Below are 16,732 nucleotides of genomic sequence, written 5' to 3'. Positions count from 1 at the left end.
CATGAGGAAGGCAGGAACCACCTAAAATACTTTGCTAGTCTCCCTCCTCTCTCTGGGAGCTTTGCAGAAGGATCCAGGGACATCTGAGCACCGGATGCTTTTCTTGGCCATTTCCACTGTTTTGTAGGGAATGAATAGGCTTAGTGGCACATTCCTTATTGTTCTCACTTAAAGAAACTGAGACCAGTGACCTTGAAGAGGGCTGAAGGGTAAGTTATGAGAGAGGAAGGGGCCAGTGTCTAGTAGACTTAGGAGGGAAGATTGTGTCATATGGCCATTCTTTATTTTTAAAGCAGTAGTCATGCTGGGAAAGAAGATTGTGTTTAATTCCGAAGTTCTGGCACAAATAGAGGGATGATATTTTAGCATTGTCTTCAGTGCTAGTGAGTATGTCCTTTCATTTTAGCTATCTCAAAAGAGTGATCCTAGATTTGGCAGGTAAGGAATTTGTCTGAACCGAGAGACTCCAAGTTGCCAGATCTTCTTCTTTTTTAAGAGAAGCTGGATGTCCAGATTTTTATGTGAAATATTCCAACTTTGAAATGTTAGCAACTCATTCAAATTAAAAAGAAAAAAGAACACTGAGCTGAGCCAAGCCCCAAAGGTACTAGTCAGCCAATATAATAATAGAAAAGAAGGCATGAAGCCGGAAGAGCTCAGCTCTAAGTACCTGCTGACGCCACCTTGGAAAACCAGTCAGTAATCTCTGCTTTAAGTGGAGAGCTCTATTCTGTACTTTCTAGGAGCAGAGGCAGCATGAACACTAAATCTGAGATAGCATCAATAGGAAGGGTGTTGGGGGGCGAGACACAGGAGCTAGTCCTGGCCCGACCACTTCATTCTGGGCTAAGTTCCCTTCTTTGGGAAGGGTGGTTTGGAATCACATGGCCCCTATGCAGCATTGTGGCTTTGACGTTCCATCATCACATGACGTCTTACGTGATCCATCAGGTACGGGAAATAGACTGTTGAGATTCTTTTATCCTAGGGGGAATCACACTGTATTATGCACAAAGTATGAATTCTTTGGTTTTCCTCACCACTGCCTGCCTGTGGTATTTTCCCTAGCTCACCACATGTTGGTCCTTCCTCATGTGTTACAGATTCGGTGGAAATACATGATAGTGGATGAAGGCCACCGAATGAAGAATCACCACTGCAAGCTGACTCAGGTCTTGAACACTCACTATGTGGCCCCCAGAAGGATCCTGTTGACCGGGACCCCACTGCAGAATAAGCTCCCGGAACTCTGGGCCCTCCTTAACTTCCTCCTCCCCACGATTTTTAAGAGCTGCAGCACATTTGAACAGTGGTTTAATGCTCCATTTGCCATGACTGGAGAAAGGGTACTGGTCTAACTTTTGTATTTCCACGTATGGGAATGAAATGCACGTAAGGAGCCCAAAGCCAAGAATGTTAGCGCCACAGAAAGCCCGTAGGGTGGTTTACAGTGTTGCTTACTTTACAGAGCTAATCAGTGGATGCATATGTTCTCTTTCCAGGGTTATTTTCTGTCCTAGGAAAATGGTCTAGGATCCTAGAATCTAGGTCCTTGGTCTTTTGCCAACATGTTAAGTAGGCCAGCAGAGAATGTTCCTGACTGTTGGAATGTTTATCTACAAGGGCCACAGGGAGGATGAACGGGAGATATTTGTTGAATCAGTTTAACCAGATCAACCGAACCAATTGAGCACAAACCTTAAAACAGATATTTCCTTGTTGTAAACTTGGGCTTCTCGTCAAACTATATCCCCCTGAAGAATTTGTGTGTAAAACTGAGCTAGTCCACACTAATTCTCTGTACACATTTTTTTTTTCCGGCTTTTGTGTGAGCCTCAGTTTCGTGTCTATATAAATGCTCCTCAGATCCCGGAGCAGCCATTTTCACATTCCTTATTTTCATTCCTTCCACCATCAATTTTTGTCTTGGAGCTCATTTCTGAAAGGAAGACACGGGCCATTGCAAGAAAAGAAATGGGTACCTGTCCTTTTGATTAGTGGTTTCTTAACTGTGGGATTGAAAAGCCACTTAGAAAGCTGTCGAGACATTTATGTTGGAACTCTTCAGCCCTTGAATTTTGAAGTACGTTATAGGGATCTTTGCCCTTTGTCAGAAATTCAGTGGCTTGCCCGTGTGTAGAAAGCAGCGCCAATGAAATCTGCCCCCTAGAGGTTCATAGAGGAAGGTGACACAGAGGTTCTGGACGAGGTTATGTATACAGAGGATGGAACGAGATCAGGGCAGAGGAAAGGAAGAGTGAGGTAGAGAGGCTTGGAAGCTCACCAACACAAACTAGATCTGCTCTCTTTTTCTTTTCATGTTCAGGCCACATGGCCTTGGTGTGTTTCTGCATCGGAGACAATCCAAGTTAAGAGCCTAGCTTAACGCTTCAGCTTCGAGTGAGAACACACGAACTCTTGCCCCTTCCCTCGGGTTCTGTCTCAGTCTTCAGTAAGGCTTTGTTGCAATCCTATCCAAAAGATTCTCAACTGGGAAGCTGGGGGCTCTGGCCCCCTTTCCATGGAACTGCACATTAAGACAAAGACCCCCATTTAGAGTCCATTTTATTACCTCCTGGCACGTGGGAAGAGAATTCAGAGGTAATGAATGACCTGGCCTTCGTGCCGCACATACAATTTCAGTCGTGTATTGCAACAAATAAGAAAGGTAGCCTGAAGTGTTTTTAAGTGAAACATCATTAAAAAAAAAATGTCCGACTCACCTGAGGTTCTCTTGTAGGTGGACTTGAATGAAGAAGAAACTATATTGATCATCAGGCGCCTGCACAAGGTGTTGAGACCATTTTTATTGAGGAGGCTGAAGAAAGAAGTTGAATCCCAGCTGCCAGAAAAAGTATGTTGCAAAATCAAAAAAATGGTGGCTTCTCTCTGCCCCTTCAATTGTGTTTCTGAAACAGCAGGCTTGTGTTTGAGTCCCAGGTGGTGTCGCGGAAATAGCGTGATGTCCTTTTTTTTGTTTGATAGAAGCTAGAGATTTTAGGGTAGGGAGAGAAGGGAAATTTTGGTGTCTCCAGCCCGGTTTCCTAAGGCTCTGGGGCAGATTTTATAAAATTAGCAAATTCATAGAGTCTGCTTACATCTTAGCTTTAACTTACCTTCCCTTAACCTTGTGTTCGTTTAATGTTATACTGTAACTTTAAGGTTTTTGTTTTTTTTTTAAAGTTATTGGCCTCATTGAGTTTACTCTTGCAGGAGCCACAGAATTGGTGTGCTGGTGAGTCAAACAAGGACGTGAGTTTGGGGCTTGAATCATCAGCAAAAGGCCTACTAGACATTTGCCAGGTTTCCTAGAAATTTATTGAATGCTTGTGATGCTTGTGATGCCACTGTTCTGATAGTAAGTGAAAAACAAGAGTTCCTGCAAATTATAGACACATCATCTAATTATTCTTGGACAGGGATTTTGTCCTGCACCATAAAAAGTAACTTCCTGTGAACCTTTTAGGCAGGTATTTATCAGGACTTTTCAGTGCCTTAGAATGTCTATTGAGCCCTTCCCTGCACATTTTTTGGTTTGACCTGGGTATTAGTTTAATATGTTTCTGATCCTATTTTGGAAGCACACACTTCTGAGTTCTAAATTATATTGTCTTAAAGATAGATTGTTTGACATTGTATATGACTTGTATGAGATATTTGGATTTGAGTTTTCTCCATAGATGAGCCAGTTCAGAAATGTATATTTTGCATCATTGTGTTTTTCTGTGTAAGGGCTCTATTTTTTTGGACAGATTGGCTCATCCTGTTCATTTTTTAAGTGGGAGTTGACAGGGTAGTATACAAAGCTGATCTCTTTATTAAGACCAAATTCTGTTCCTAATTTCCCTACTCATTAACAGTCAGGAAAAAAAGGAATTAAGAATAAATACAGTCCTTATATCATTCTTATTCCAGCAGAAGACTAAATAAGTATTTTATTTTGCTAATGAATGCATCCTGGGGATTGAAGGTGGTTGATATTTCTTTGACTTCCTGTGGTCTTGGTGTCTTTGGGTAATCCCCTTACTGGACCGTACTTCTTGAATAAACTGGGGCATGGGTCCATTGGTCAGTGGCCCCCTCTAACTACTTGTCATTATACTGTTACTGACATCCTGAAAGGTATAGAAGTGGGTGTTAATAATTTTAACGTATCCTATACTTCTTTTGTTTCTTTAGAAGTATAAAATAAAAGGTAACTAACCGAAGTCCTTCATTTATTCATTTCATAATACTTGTTACTTTTGTTTACTTATTTCCAGGACTGGGTAATATAGACAGATTTTTAAAAACACATCACATGGGGCACCTGGCTGGCTCAGTTGGTGGAGCATCCAACTTCCGCTCAGGTCATGATCTCACAGTTTGTGGGTTCGAGCCCCACACTGGGCTCTGCACTGACATTGGGATTCTCTGTTTCCCTCTCTTCTGCCCCTCCTCCGCTCGCTCTCTGTCTCCCAAAATAAATAAATAAACTTATTTAAAAAATCTTAAAAAAGAACACCTCACAAACTGGAAGTATGCCCTGTTTTAAGAAAATCCATTATATAAGGCGCCTGGGTGGCTCACTCAGTTAAGCATCCAACTCTTGTTCGGCTCAGGTCATGATCTCACGGCTGTGGGATCGAGCCCTGTGCTGGGCTCTGCCCTGAGCATGGAGGCTGCTTCATATTCTTTCTCTCTCTCCCTTTGCCCCTCTCCCCTACATGTGCATTCTCTTTGTCTCTCTCTGTCTCCCTCTCTCTCTCTCCCTCTCGCTCTAAAAATAAGTAAATAAACATTAAAAAGAAAAAACCCATTATATAAAACTCCCAGCTTGCCCAGAGTAAGGGTTATGGGGTGATCAGTTTGTGTCACAGAGGAATTCTTTGCTTTACTAAACTACTTTTTTTCACTGTTCCTTTCACAAGAGAGCTTCCTGAGTATGGATAAACTTAAAAAAAAAAATTAGGATTCGATTTTCGAGAGCATGTCTTCTGCATAAACTACACTTTATATTCTTTAATACCCAGAGTATTATTTGAGGTATGGTAAATGCCCTGTATGTGGTATATTATCTGTGGATAAGCTGCCTTTTATGGAGGCAGCTCGTGGAGTAGGAATAACGGGCCCTGCCTGCCGGAGCGGACATGGGTCCCCCACTGCCTGTCTCTTACTAACCGTGTGGCGTTGGTCAGTTAATCCAGTGAGTCTCAGTGAACTGGAAAATAAATAATACCTGCCTTCCTACAGTCGTTGAGAGGATTCATGGAGGTGGCACTTCTAAGTCTCAGCCTGGCATGAGATACACCCTGGACCACTGACAGTTGCTGCTGCCATGTTCCTTACTGTCTACACGTGTTGCTCTGTCTGCTGCTGACTTGAAGTTCTCCTTTGTGTTCACCTCAAGTTCTTTGTCACCTTCCGCTCCTCCTTGCCTTTTCTGGGGCCCTCCCCCATTCTGTGCCCATAAACCTTTCCAGGTGAGTAGGGAGCTAATCACACTGCTTGTGCATGTAGCTGTTGATGTGGTTTGGCCTGTGTTCCTTCTCTTCTTTTTTTGTCTTGTTAGGCTTTTTTACCTGAGGGAAGTTGGTTGGCCATTAAAGTGGCATCCCGGGGCGATAAGGAGCTTCCTTCTGCCCCCATCTGCTTACAGATGGTGTATACACACACACACACACACACACACACACACACACACACGTGTGTTACATACATGTGTGTTTATATTACATATACATATTACAGGTGTAATATAGCATACACCAACATAGAAATGGTGTCATATACATATACATATATGTATATTTATTACATACACGTGTGTATTACATATATGTGTATGTTTATTGCACGCATGTGTGTATATATTACATACACGTATTACAGGCGTAATATATCATATACCAACATATAGATGGTATCATATACATAGACACGTGTGTATATTACATACATAGTGTATATATTACATATGCATATCACAGGTATAATACATGCCAACATATAGATAGTATAACATACATAAACATAGATGTATATGTGTTACATACACTTGTATTTTACATATACGTATTACAGATGTGATATGTGTAAACATACAGATGATAAAATGTACACACACGTGTATGTATTATATATACCTATTACAGGTGTGATAAATCAGACACCACAAACAACGTGTATGTCTTTCTCAACCTGTATAAAGAACTGGATAGGAATTATGGCTGATGGTAGGAAAAGGCTACATATTCCATAGTAAGAATTCTCAAATGCTCTCATGAAACGCAGCCAGTTAGGAAAGTGTTTTTTCATTTTATTTCTAACTTTACATATGATAAAATCTAGTCTCTCGGGTATACAGCTCTGTGGGCTTCGACAAATGCATAATCCTGTTAACCGTACCCACAGTCAAAATACAGAACGTTTCTACCTCCCAGTCCCCCCCACCCCCGCCCAGATCCCCTGGCGCTGCTTGTTTTTAGCCAAATCCTCTCTGGAACCGTTAGCCTCGTGCGACCCCTGATCTGTTTTCCATCCGTATAGCTTTGCCTTTTCCAGACTGTCACGTGGATAGAATCAGTCATCGTGTCTCATCAGACCTTCTGCATCTGGATTCTTTCACTCAGTACAGTGCGTTTGAGCTCCATCCAAGTTGTTGCCTGTATCAATGGTTGCCTCATTTGTATTGTTGAGTAGCTTTCTGGTCTGTGGGTGCACTGTGGGGTGGCTGTCCATTTATTTGAGGGGACAGTTGGGTTGTTTCTGGTTTTTGATGATTGTGGATCCACCTGCTATAAACACTGTGCACGGGTTTCTGCGTGAACATGGCTTTTCATCTCACTCCAGTGGGATTGCTGGGTCCTGTGGTAAATGTACACATAGCTTTACAGGAAATTCTCTAAACTGACTTGTTTTCTAAGCTTCCTGAACCATTTTGCAGTTGCACCAGTGTCTGAGCTGGGCGTTTCCTCCACATTCTCGTCCGTACTCTTTGAGTGTCATCAGCTTTCTTGACCTTTCTGGCCATTTCAACAGGGGTGCGCTGGTACCTTGTCATAAATTTGCATTTCTCCATTTTCCACTGATGTTGGGCATCTTTTCATGGCGTATTTGGCCTCCATATACCTTCTTTGATGAAATGGTGCTCAAATCTCTTTCCTGTTTTTTTTTTATTGGATCGTTTCTTATCGTTGAGTTTTAAAACAGAAAAACTCTTCAAAATACAAAATATATTCCATATGTATTAAACAGTAATTCTGTCTAGTGTAGCTGGAGTAGGCTCAGGAACCTGTACTCCCTCTGATGAAACTAAAACAGGCATCTAAGGGCCAGAATTTTGGGATGTGCAGCCCTGTTTCATAGAAAAATTAGCTCGAGTAGGTGAGTTTTTAATAAAAATTTGTTTTAATCCATGAGTATTTAATAATGTAATAAGTCTAATGATACATCTAATGAGCAGGGGGGATGTACTGTCCCCCCAGTGCCTCCAACACCACCACCAATTTGTCACATGAAATCCATTCCTTCCACTCAGGAAAGAAAGGCAGTTCATACAAAAGGACGTATGTAAAACCTAACGTAAAGTAAATAAAAACTGATTTTGCGATTTAGCCCCCATTTGGGGTCGTCTATGCTGACTCTCCACTTTGTTAATTCATATAATCAAGAAGCAACTCTACTTGCAATCGGCTGTGTACATACTGATGTCTAAATATGCTCAAATATGTGTACAATGCCTGAGGTTGACTAGAGGCTGACCTACCCAAAATTGATCCTGATTTTGATGTCATCTGTGTAAAACCACAAACAGGCTTCCCTTAGATGGGCAACTTGTATCTTCCATATATAAATCCGTGGAGTGCTTGATGTGATTAATCATTACTTCGGGGCTCTCACACCACAGATTCCAGAACTTGAGACTTGCAAATATTTAATGTTATTGTTTGGAAACCTCAGTTCAGAAAGTGGTAATATGTCACACAGCGTAGTCTACATCGCTTGTGCCAGTAACATATCCTTTCGGGAGGGAAGTTGAAAGTGAAGAGTAGTATTCAGGAGGAAACTATGGCTAAAGCTTGAAAACTTTTATAGGGTTGTGTGGAGCAGACTCTGGGCCAGTATAGTCACCTGATGTGGCTCCTTGTAGGGACCAGTTTGGTCATTTACTAACATAAGAATTCTTAGGAGACAATTATTCTGAGTGTAGCTCAGTACCTCACTTTCACACATGAACAAAAATAGCCCCAGTGGCCCTCGCCAATCTCACTTGTTGGGGGGATTCTCCCTATTAAAGAGGCACAGAGTTCATTCCTGCAGCACCGGCATATCTCAAGGAACTTCTGCGTTCATGCCATAATCAGGTGCCATCACATCTCTCTGACCCGGCAGTTTAAGGGGCATGAGCATCATAGAAACTTCTTTCACTTGGTTCCTCTTGGTCTCTGTGTCTACTTAATAATCGTTCAGGCTGCCCTTTTCTCAACACATAGCTCTCATTGCCTGCCTGCTGTGTGTATGGCTGGGCTAGAAGATGTGGGAGCCACACCAGAAACAGACATGGTGTGAGAGGTCAGACATGGTGTGGAGACGAGGTCTACTCACCTTGAACAAGGACATGACCATGAAAGGCAACATCATCCAGCCCATGTGGATGAGTAATGCAGGCATTCAAGCACTCCAGGGCAGAGGTCTCCAGAGCAGGCCCTTCAGGGAGTGTGTTTGGGCAGGGGTGCGTACTGGCAGTCCACTGGGGTATGGAAAGAAGGTTTTAGAACTTCCATTTATATTAACTTGTTAAAAAAATGTTTATTCTTAGAGAGCAAGCAGGGGAAGGGCAGAGAGAAAGGGAGACACAGAATCTGAAGCAGGTTCCAGGTCCAAGCCATCAGAAAAGAGCCTGACACGGGGCTCGAACCCACAAACCGCGAGATCGTGACCTGAGCCAAAGTCAGACGCTTAACCAACTGAGCCACCGAGGCACCCTAACAAAGCTTAATTTTTTTTTTATTTTTAAAAGTTAATATAACCCAAGAATAAATAAACATGAAAAATACTTTTAAAAATTAAGCTTTGTTGACATTTAGCATACAGACTGGAATGGGTACCCATGCGGTGTGCACGGGAGAAATGAGTCACGTGCCTGAGTTGGATTAGGTAGGTCATCCCCAGGGAGAGTGTGAGGGGAAACACCGCTACCCGGGCATCTGGCAGCCCCACCCACCCTCACAGCCCGGCTTCTGCACTTCTTGCCTCTTGCGAGGCTATGCTGAGTTCCCTGTACCCAGATCAGAGGATGTAGGATGGTCTGATTTTAAGTAACGCAACACTCCTGGCCCCCATAACGGACAAAGGACTTAAAAAGATTCCACAAGGGACTGCGGGTTGAAAGCAAGAAGAAGAGCATAAGCATAAGTCAACAGTAAGAAAAAGGCAGTCCGGCCTCTGTTGCTCCTGGTGTGAGTTTTTATTAACCACATCATAGGGTAATTGGGCTGCAATCGGCCAAAAAAAAGTGAGATGTCGTCAGATTGGACCCTTGAAATAAATTAGCTGCCCTTAACATTGATGACTATGCCCTAAGAGCCATGTGTGTCTCTAGATATTAAAGCTAGTGCCTACATATAATTCATAAGCAAATATATGGGCATGTGTTGGGAAGATGTGCTCTCGTATGTCTACCTGAGAAGGGGATGCCTTCAAAAAAGTTTAATTGTTGGGGTGCCTGGGCGGCTCAGTCAGTTAAGCCTCTGACTTTGGCTCAGGTCATGATAACGTGGCCAGTGAGTTCAAGTGCCGCATCAGGCTTTGTGCTGACAGCTCGGAGCCTGGAGCCTGATTTGGATTCTGTGTCTCCCTCTCTCTCTGCCCCTCCCCAGCTCACGCTCTGTTTTGTCTGTCTCTCAAAAATGAATAAACGTTAAAAAAAAAAAAACCTTTTTTTAATAAAAAAGAAAAGCTTAATAACTACTTCTTTGAGGGAAATGAAAGGGGAAATTGACTCTGATAGATACGGTAATCGGGGAAGAGATATACATGTATAGGTGTGTATATATATATATATATATCTATATAGATATTCTATCTATCCCTCTTCTCATGTTGTCTCTCTCAAACTAAGTAACTTAAATATATATATGTATAGGCATATATAAATATATCTCAAATATATATATGTATAGGTGTGTGTATATATATATACACACATATATATATATATATACACACACCTATACATATATATATTTGAGATATATTTATATATGCCTATACATATATATATTTAAGTTACTTAGTTTGAGAGAGACAACATGAGGAGGAGAGGGATAGATAGAAAGAGAGAGAGAGAGAATCCCAGGCGGGCTCCACACTGGCTGCTGCAGAGCCAGAGGCAGGGCTCGAACCCACGAACCATGAGATCATGACCCAAGCTGAAACTGAGAGACGCTTAACCGACTGAGCCACCCAGGCACCACTGGGAAGATACTTCTTAAAACCCTTAAGGTAGCATAAGATTTTTTAGAAAAGAGGCACTAAGAGTAACCCCCCCACCCCAACCCCAGGCCTAGAGAAGAGTATAAAGTCAAACAAAACAGCTTGGAGTTGTCTGAGCAGGTACAGGGAGCAAACGTCAAATACAGTTGTGAAGCTTATGACGGTGATTTTGATCATGTGTATCAGAGCAGCTTCTGCTCTTCGGTTCCCCCTAAGGGTGCAGGGGAGGAGGGTGAGGGAGACTTCTCCTCTTAGATCAGCTGTTGGATCCTTGGGATGGGCTCACTTCTCTGCTGACCTGAGTGCTGCAGGAGTAGTTGGTTTCCCTGTCTGCATGGTGTCATCATATGTGCTTCCCGCTTCCCAAAGTCCCTCCCCTCCAGTGCTTAGCAGTAGCTAAGTGGTGGGAAGGGAGTTGGGGGATCTGTCCCTATATCTGTATCTGCTGCTCCCTAACGCACTTTAAAGCAAGTGGTGGCCATCCCTTCTGGCCGAGTAGCCTTGGATGGCCTTGGTCATCCTTAGCATAGAGCTGGAAAGAGTGATCTCTGTCTCCAGTCCTAACTCTACCATCAAATACCCTTGTCATTTTGAGCCAGACTGTCAACTTTTCTGATGCTCAGGTTCTGTATAAAATGCAGACACAACATCTAACCCTCTCCTAGAGCTCTTGTATACAATTGTGAAATAAGTGAAGGCACAGAACGCCCTTTGCACAGGGCTGGGTCCGCAGGAAGAGCTCGGTGATATTAGCCCTTGGTGCCATTTTTATGCTTCTAACTTGTTGCGGTCTGAACTTGTCTAATACTGCTCTTCACCATGATCAAATTTCACCGACAGCGAACAGCTCTTGAAAACGTCGACGTGCTGTGAAAACAGTACAGGGTCAGGTATCTGCAACAGACAGCCTGTTGTAAGTCCATTCTTATTTATGAAACTTGAACTTGAATTTCAATTTATGACCCTGAAATTTTGGTTTTTCCTCTCTGGCCAAGAAGGTCATTCCAAACGAAAAGCATATGGTAGGTCGCTTGCTTTTCTTAACTTTTCTGCAAAGACGCTAGCCTTTCTCCAGTCTTAGTCGGTGCCTCAAAACAGGTGGCGGAAGGCTATTAATTGCCGCTCTATCTGGGCTGACAAAGGTGCCTTCTGACGCAACAACTGAATGAATATTCAACTTCTCTTCATCTGTGACCTCCTCGCCCTGGCCCTCAGAGCTGAAAATAACCTGATCGTTTTTAATCAGTTTATTAAACATTAGGCAGCTTGCTGATTGACTTTTAATCACATTCTGCAGATTTCTAGGCATTTATGTGACGTTGATTATGAAAATTGCACATTTGTATTCTGGGGATTTTTTTTAATAAAGAAAATAATACTAAGAAATAATCAAGGCAGATTTTATGCATTAAGAACGTGCTAGAAGTATTGCAGGTGCGTGTTAAGCCAAGGGCACATGAATTCCCTCCAACTGTTTTAAATTGGATTTTTTGCAATAGTCCAACTGGAAGCACAGGAGGCTTTGCTCTCTGTAGAAGGTCGTAAAGTTGCATCCAGTTTTGGATTGATTCCTCTCCGCAACCCCCCCTCCTGCCCACCTGCCGTCCTCACAGGTAGTTTTCTCTCATCTCTGAAAAGCAGAGATTAATGGTAGTCAACCTAGGGCTATTACAAACCTCACTTTTGGACCAGTACTGGGGTCGCTGTGTATGACCATTAAGAAAATGATTAACAGAAAATCTTGGGATATTGGCCACTCGCTGTTTTTCTGTTCATATGAGAGAGGGTGTAGCCAGGAAGCAGAAGAAATACTAAGAAAAAACTCTGTATGGGACATTTTTGAATTTGAACATTTTGCAAGCCCCCCCCCTTTCTCAAATATGGAACAAGTCAAGAATTTTCAGAAAACATGACCCTAGCCTCAGTTACCTACAACCTTTGGAAGGTCCCTCCATCGTAATGGTATCTTTAGGAGTGATGACCGTGGTCCCTCCCACCACCCCCATCCCGCCCTGCACTCTGTGAATCCAAGAAGGGGAAACAGAGGCACCTGCAGGGCTCCAGAGAATGCACCCGCCACCACGCCTCAACAGCCTTCTGAGCACGGGCACCTTCTCCCTCCTCTTACCTACTTGCTGTTTCTTCTCGCCCAGGTTGAATATGTGATCAAGTGTGACATGTCAGCCCTGCAGAAGATCCTCTATCGCCATATGCAAGCCAAAGGGATCCTCCTCACAGATGGTTCCGAGAAAGATAAGAAGGTACATCACAGAAAATAGTGCAACTCAGGGTGTCATTATGCGTCTTCTCACGGCCGTGACATCACATACTCCCGGGACGCGTCCCTGCCAATGCTGATTTGTTAAAGCACACTTTGGGGCCTTTTCTCTAGCTCTTGTTGCGGCCGAAGGAAATCTCTTAACCTCTTCAATCGCAAATTGCACTGGGGCATGGAGAACAGAGTGTGTTCCTCTCACTAAAATAGTTTTCAGCTCTGCTCATGTCACTTCTGCAGGGACTATATTCTGCCTAAGCGTGGGGTGGCATCTTAGAAAGTTTTAAAATCCGGTGCCGCTCCCCGGGCATCTGGTCTGTCTTCTCTCTCCAGGCTTCTGGGGAATAGACAGGTCGCAAAGCCATCGTCTCGACAGAATTCCCTCCCGTAGGACAAGTTAGTCCCAAGGGAGATGTTTTATGTCACTCGGGAACAGCTGTGTAACAGGAGCTTTGGACCCCAAGACGCATAGGTTACTTAGAAGACCCTATGGCCCTTTCTATAAAAGCTTACTTTTTAAAACAGGGAGTATCTGATCGATTAATCATTTGTTCTGTCTTTATTCCCCTCGTCCTTAGGGGAAAGGAGGTGCCAAGACACTTATGAACACTATTATGCAGTTGAGGAAAATCTGCAACCACCCGTATATGTTCCAGCACATCGAGGTGAGTCCCTCTTCTGCTCTGTGTTGAGTTTGATCCCGATCGCACTGTCCTGTGAAAACGACTCTTACAAAAAGGCAGGTAGGAAAGAAGGAAGGCAGGAAGGAAGGAAAGAAGGAAGGAACGACAGAGGGAAGAAAGAGGGTTAAAATATGCATGGCAGTTGCAGACGTATGTTCTGATAGCTCGACAAGCAGAATTAACAAACACGGATTTTCTGGTTACGGATTCTCATTGGCACCAAGCACTTGAGCAGCTGGAATTTTATAACCAAGGGTTTAAAGTAGTGAGAAAATATTGTAAGCTCTGGCTCATTATGTGGGTTTGGGTAAGTGCTGTGAATTGCCTTGTTATGGTAGGAGCTGCGAAACTGAAGGTAATGATGAATACAGCCAGCTTCCTCAGAAGGATGCTGTGAAAAAAATATTAAAATAACGTATTTATACCTGTTGAAGAGGAAGACGTTCTCGAAACGTTCTTTGTAAAAGACGCTGACTTTGGTCTGTTGCTTCGATCTGCTTTTTTTTTTTTTTTTTTTTTTTCCCCTTTCTGGCTCCTATCACGACAGTGTAAATCCGGGCTTTTATCCTGACGCTCTGGTCTCACTGAGCTATTTTTAGGGGCGAGGACATTTCCCTCCCTGTTCACTGCGTGCAAATAAGTTTCCTAAATTGACAGAACTTCACCCCAGTGGGAACAATTGACCTGAGCAGGAAGGAAAAGGAGACAAACTATAGTCTCCCATTTTTCAGCGTTGCTGCTGATGCGTATGGCCCTTGTGGCAGTTACACACCAGGGCAGTGCCTGCTGTCCACGGCACGTGAGCAGGTGCTCCAGGGAACAAGCCACCGCAGGCCTCCAGTGCCTGCCCCCGTTCGTTAAAAAAGGAAATAAGTCGAAGATTCTGGGAAATGAGCAATTTCATAATTACAGTATAAAAGTCGAGTTGCCATACTCCTGACTTTCAAATCGTCTTGACTTTGACGGTTCGTTTTTCTTCTCCCTTCTTTTTGGTAACCACGCTTGTCAGATAAGAGTATTTATCGCACATTCTGTGCCTGTCCTAGAAACCTGTCCCAGGCATCCTGATAACTGCTGTCACCACTGTTCATGGGGCAGAGTAGCTATAGGCTAACAAGTTCTGGATCCCAGTAAAATGGCAGCTGCAGCAATACTAAAAAAAAAAAACAACAAAAAAAAAACAAAAAAACAAACAAACACCCAAAAAACAAAAAGAAGAAGGAAAAAGATCCCACTGTCAAGGCACAGCTATTTAGACACAGAGTGAAGGAGCATCTGGTGGGTGCACCATGGGGCGTGAGGCCACGTCCCGGGCTACTTTGTTGAGTGACCTGGTGAAAATCTCTCAGCATCTGCAAACTTCAGTGTGCTTGACCTGTCATCTCATGGTGACAGATTGATTATAGGACTGGCAGAGGCTAAACTTCAAAGAAAAAATAAGATCGGAAGCATCTTGTAAATTGACAATATATATTAAACAGACCAAAGGTAGCAACGAATTCGTGTTGGATTTACATTGGTTTGTGACTGGGGGGGGCGTGGGGAGCCAATAAAATGTCTTCATGATGAAAATGACTTGGGGTCATGTCAGGCTAACCCATCACCCACCCATTTTGCCCGCAAAACAATTTTAAGATATTCATTCGTATGCATAGAGGGGTTTGAGGGCTTACAAGTTACGAAAATTAAGTGTCAACCTAATTTCATTTTGGTTCTCATGCAAAAATTAGCCTTTGAAACATGGGAGGTCGTGTCAGGAAGGGGGATGACGTCTTCCTCCCTCAAGCTTTTCCGTCCGGAGAACCTGAGGGAGAAGATCATCAAAGGAGCTAAGTTTAAGTAACATGCCCTCCAATACGTGCATATTTACATTTTTTAAAAAATTTTATTTATTTATTTATTTATTTTGAGAGAGAGAGAGAGAGAGAGACAGAGCACGAGCAGGGGAGGGGCAGAGAGAGAGGGAGAGAGAGGATCCCAAGCAGGCTCTGCACTGTCAGCCCCGAGCCCAATGCGGGGCTCGATCCCATGAACCTCGAGATCATGACCTGAGCCGAGATCAAGAGTCAGAAGTTCAACCAGCTGAGCCATTCAGGCGCCCCTTTACATTGTAAGTAGCACTCAGTAGAGAGACAGAGTCTGATTTACATTTTTGTTTTTAATCACAAAAACTTTCAGAAGCATCTTCCTAGAAAGGAGACTCACGGTTTTGGCAAACATAGCACCCATACAGCCCAGAGTCGGTGCACGCATTTTGCCTTTGTCTTTGTATTGTTTGCCCCACAACCTTTGTTCTTACAAAATCATACCGGAAGTCCAGCCTCTCTTGTGGGCCCACTGTTTCCCCGGAGCACCTGCAAGCCAGGGAAATGACAAACGGCACTTTTTTTTAAATGTTTAGTTTTGGAGGGGGGGTGTGCAGCAAGAGAGGGGGACAGAGAGTCCGAAGCGGGCCCTGCGCTGACAGCAGAGAGCCTGATGGCGGAGCTTGAACCCACGAACCTCGAGATCATGACCCAAGCTGAAGTCGGACGCTTAAGCAACTGAGCCACCCAGGTGCCCCGAAAACAGCATTTTTAAAATGCTGCTAATTCCTCAACTTGCCACCATGCACCGACACGCACCATCTCTGTGGTTTTTATGTCTCTTGGAGATAGGGACAGAACCCAAAAATCTAGCCGGGAGTGGCTGCGTGTGGAGTGGGCAGGCCCACGTGGTTCCTGGAGTCAGAGCGGGACCTTTGGCCGTTGTCCATCGGTGTTGATCTTGCCAGCGGGGCAGCATCCTGAGGGGCTGAGCCCACCACAGGCGATGAGGGTATTCGAGAGGAGAGCCCAAAGGGGAAGATCTGATCCCCTTGGAGGAGAAGCTCCGTGGGTCGGAGAAGGAAAGGAAGCAGAGAAGGGTGACAGCTGGTGGCTAATGTGAAGGTGTGATATGCTTCCTTTCCCCACAGATGGTCTCCCTCTCCATAAAGCAGGAATGGAAACATCACATGGAGAACAGTCATTTATTTCTTCTGCAGGATCAGCGAGGAGGGAATTATGTGATTAAGCATTTCAAAATTCGATGTAACATTCCACCATTCTTTAAATCTAAAATTCTTTGTTTTGAAAATGGAAGCCAGGCGCCTGAGGGAACAGTGTCCATTTAGGGCCTTATCTGTAACAGAGGGAAGAAAAGCACAGTATGGGAGGATTTTAGGATGTCAGTAAACTCAGATTTATGATACAGTGCACCTGTTAAATATCTTTGCAGTATACATATGTGTACGTCTGATCCTGATTTGCTTATGTTA

The 16,732-nt window shown here is 43.6% G+C and overlaps 1 protein-coding gene across 5 annotated transcripts in view; it reads left to right on the top strand.

The window, feature by feature from the left end:
- The window catches only part of SMARCA2 (SWI/SNF related, matrix associated, actin dependent regulator of chromatin, subfamily a, member 2), a 179,787-nt gene that overhangs the window by 70,925 nt on the left and 92,130 nt on the right, over positions 1–16,732 (top strand). For all 5 annotated transcript variants that reach the window (XM_047101568.1, XM_047101535.1, XM_047101561.1 and 2 more), the window contains exons 18-21: positions 1,104–1,346; positions 2,741–2,854; positions 12,630–12,737; positions 13,330–13,416. In XM_047101568.1, coding sequence (XP_046957524.1) covers positions 1,104–1,346; positions 2,741–2,854; positions 12,630–12,737; positions 13,330–13,416 — 552 coding nt within the window. The remainder of the gene's footprint in view (positions 1–1,103; positions 1,347–2,740; positions 2,855–12,629; positions 12,738–13,329; positions 13,417–16,732) is intronic.

The sequence above is a fragment of the Lynx rufus genome, unplaced genomic scaffold, assembly GCF_022079265.1.
Source record: "Lynx rufus isolate CCGP_SWC_20201006 ecotype Redwood Valley unplaced genomic scaffold, mLynRuf1.p SCAF_10, whole genome shotgun sequence".
Classification (NCBI taxonomy): Eukaryota; Metazoa; Chordata; class Mammalia; order Carnivora; family Felidae; genus Lynx; species Lynx rufus.
Note: the sequence above shows the minus strand (reverse complement) of the source record. Positions and strands in the feature narration are given on the sequence as shown.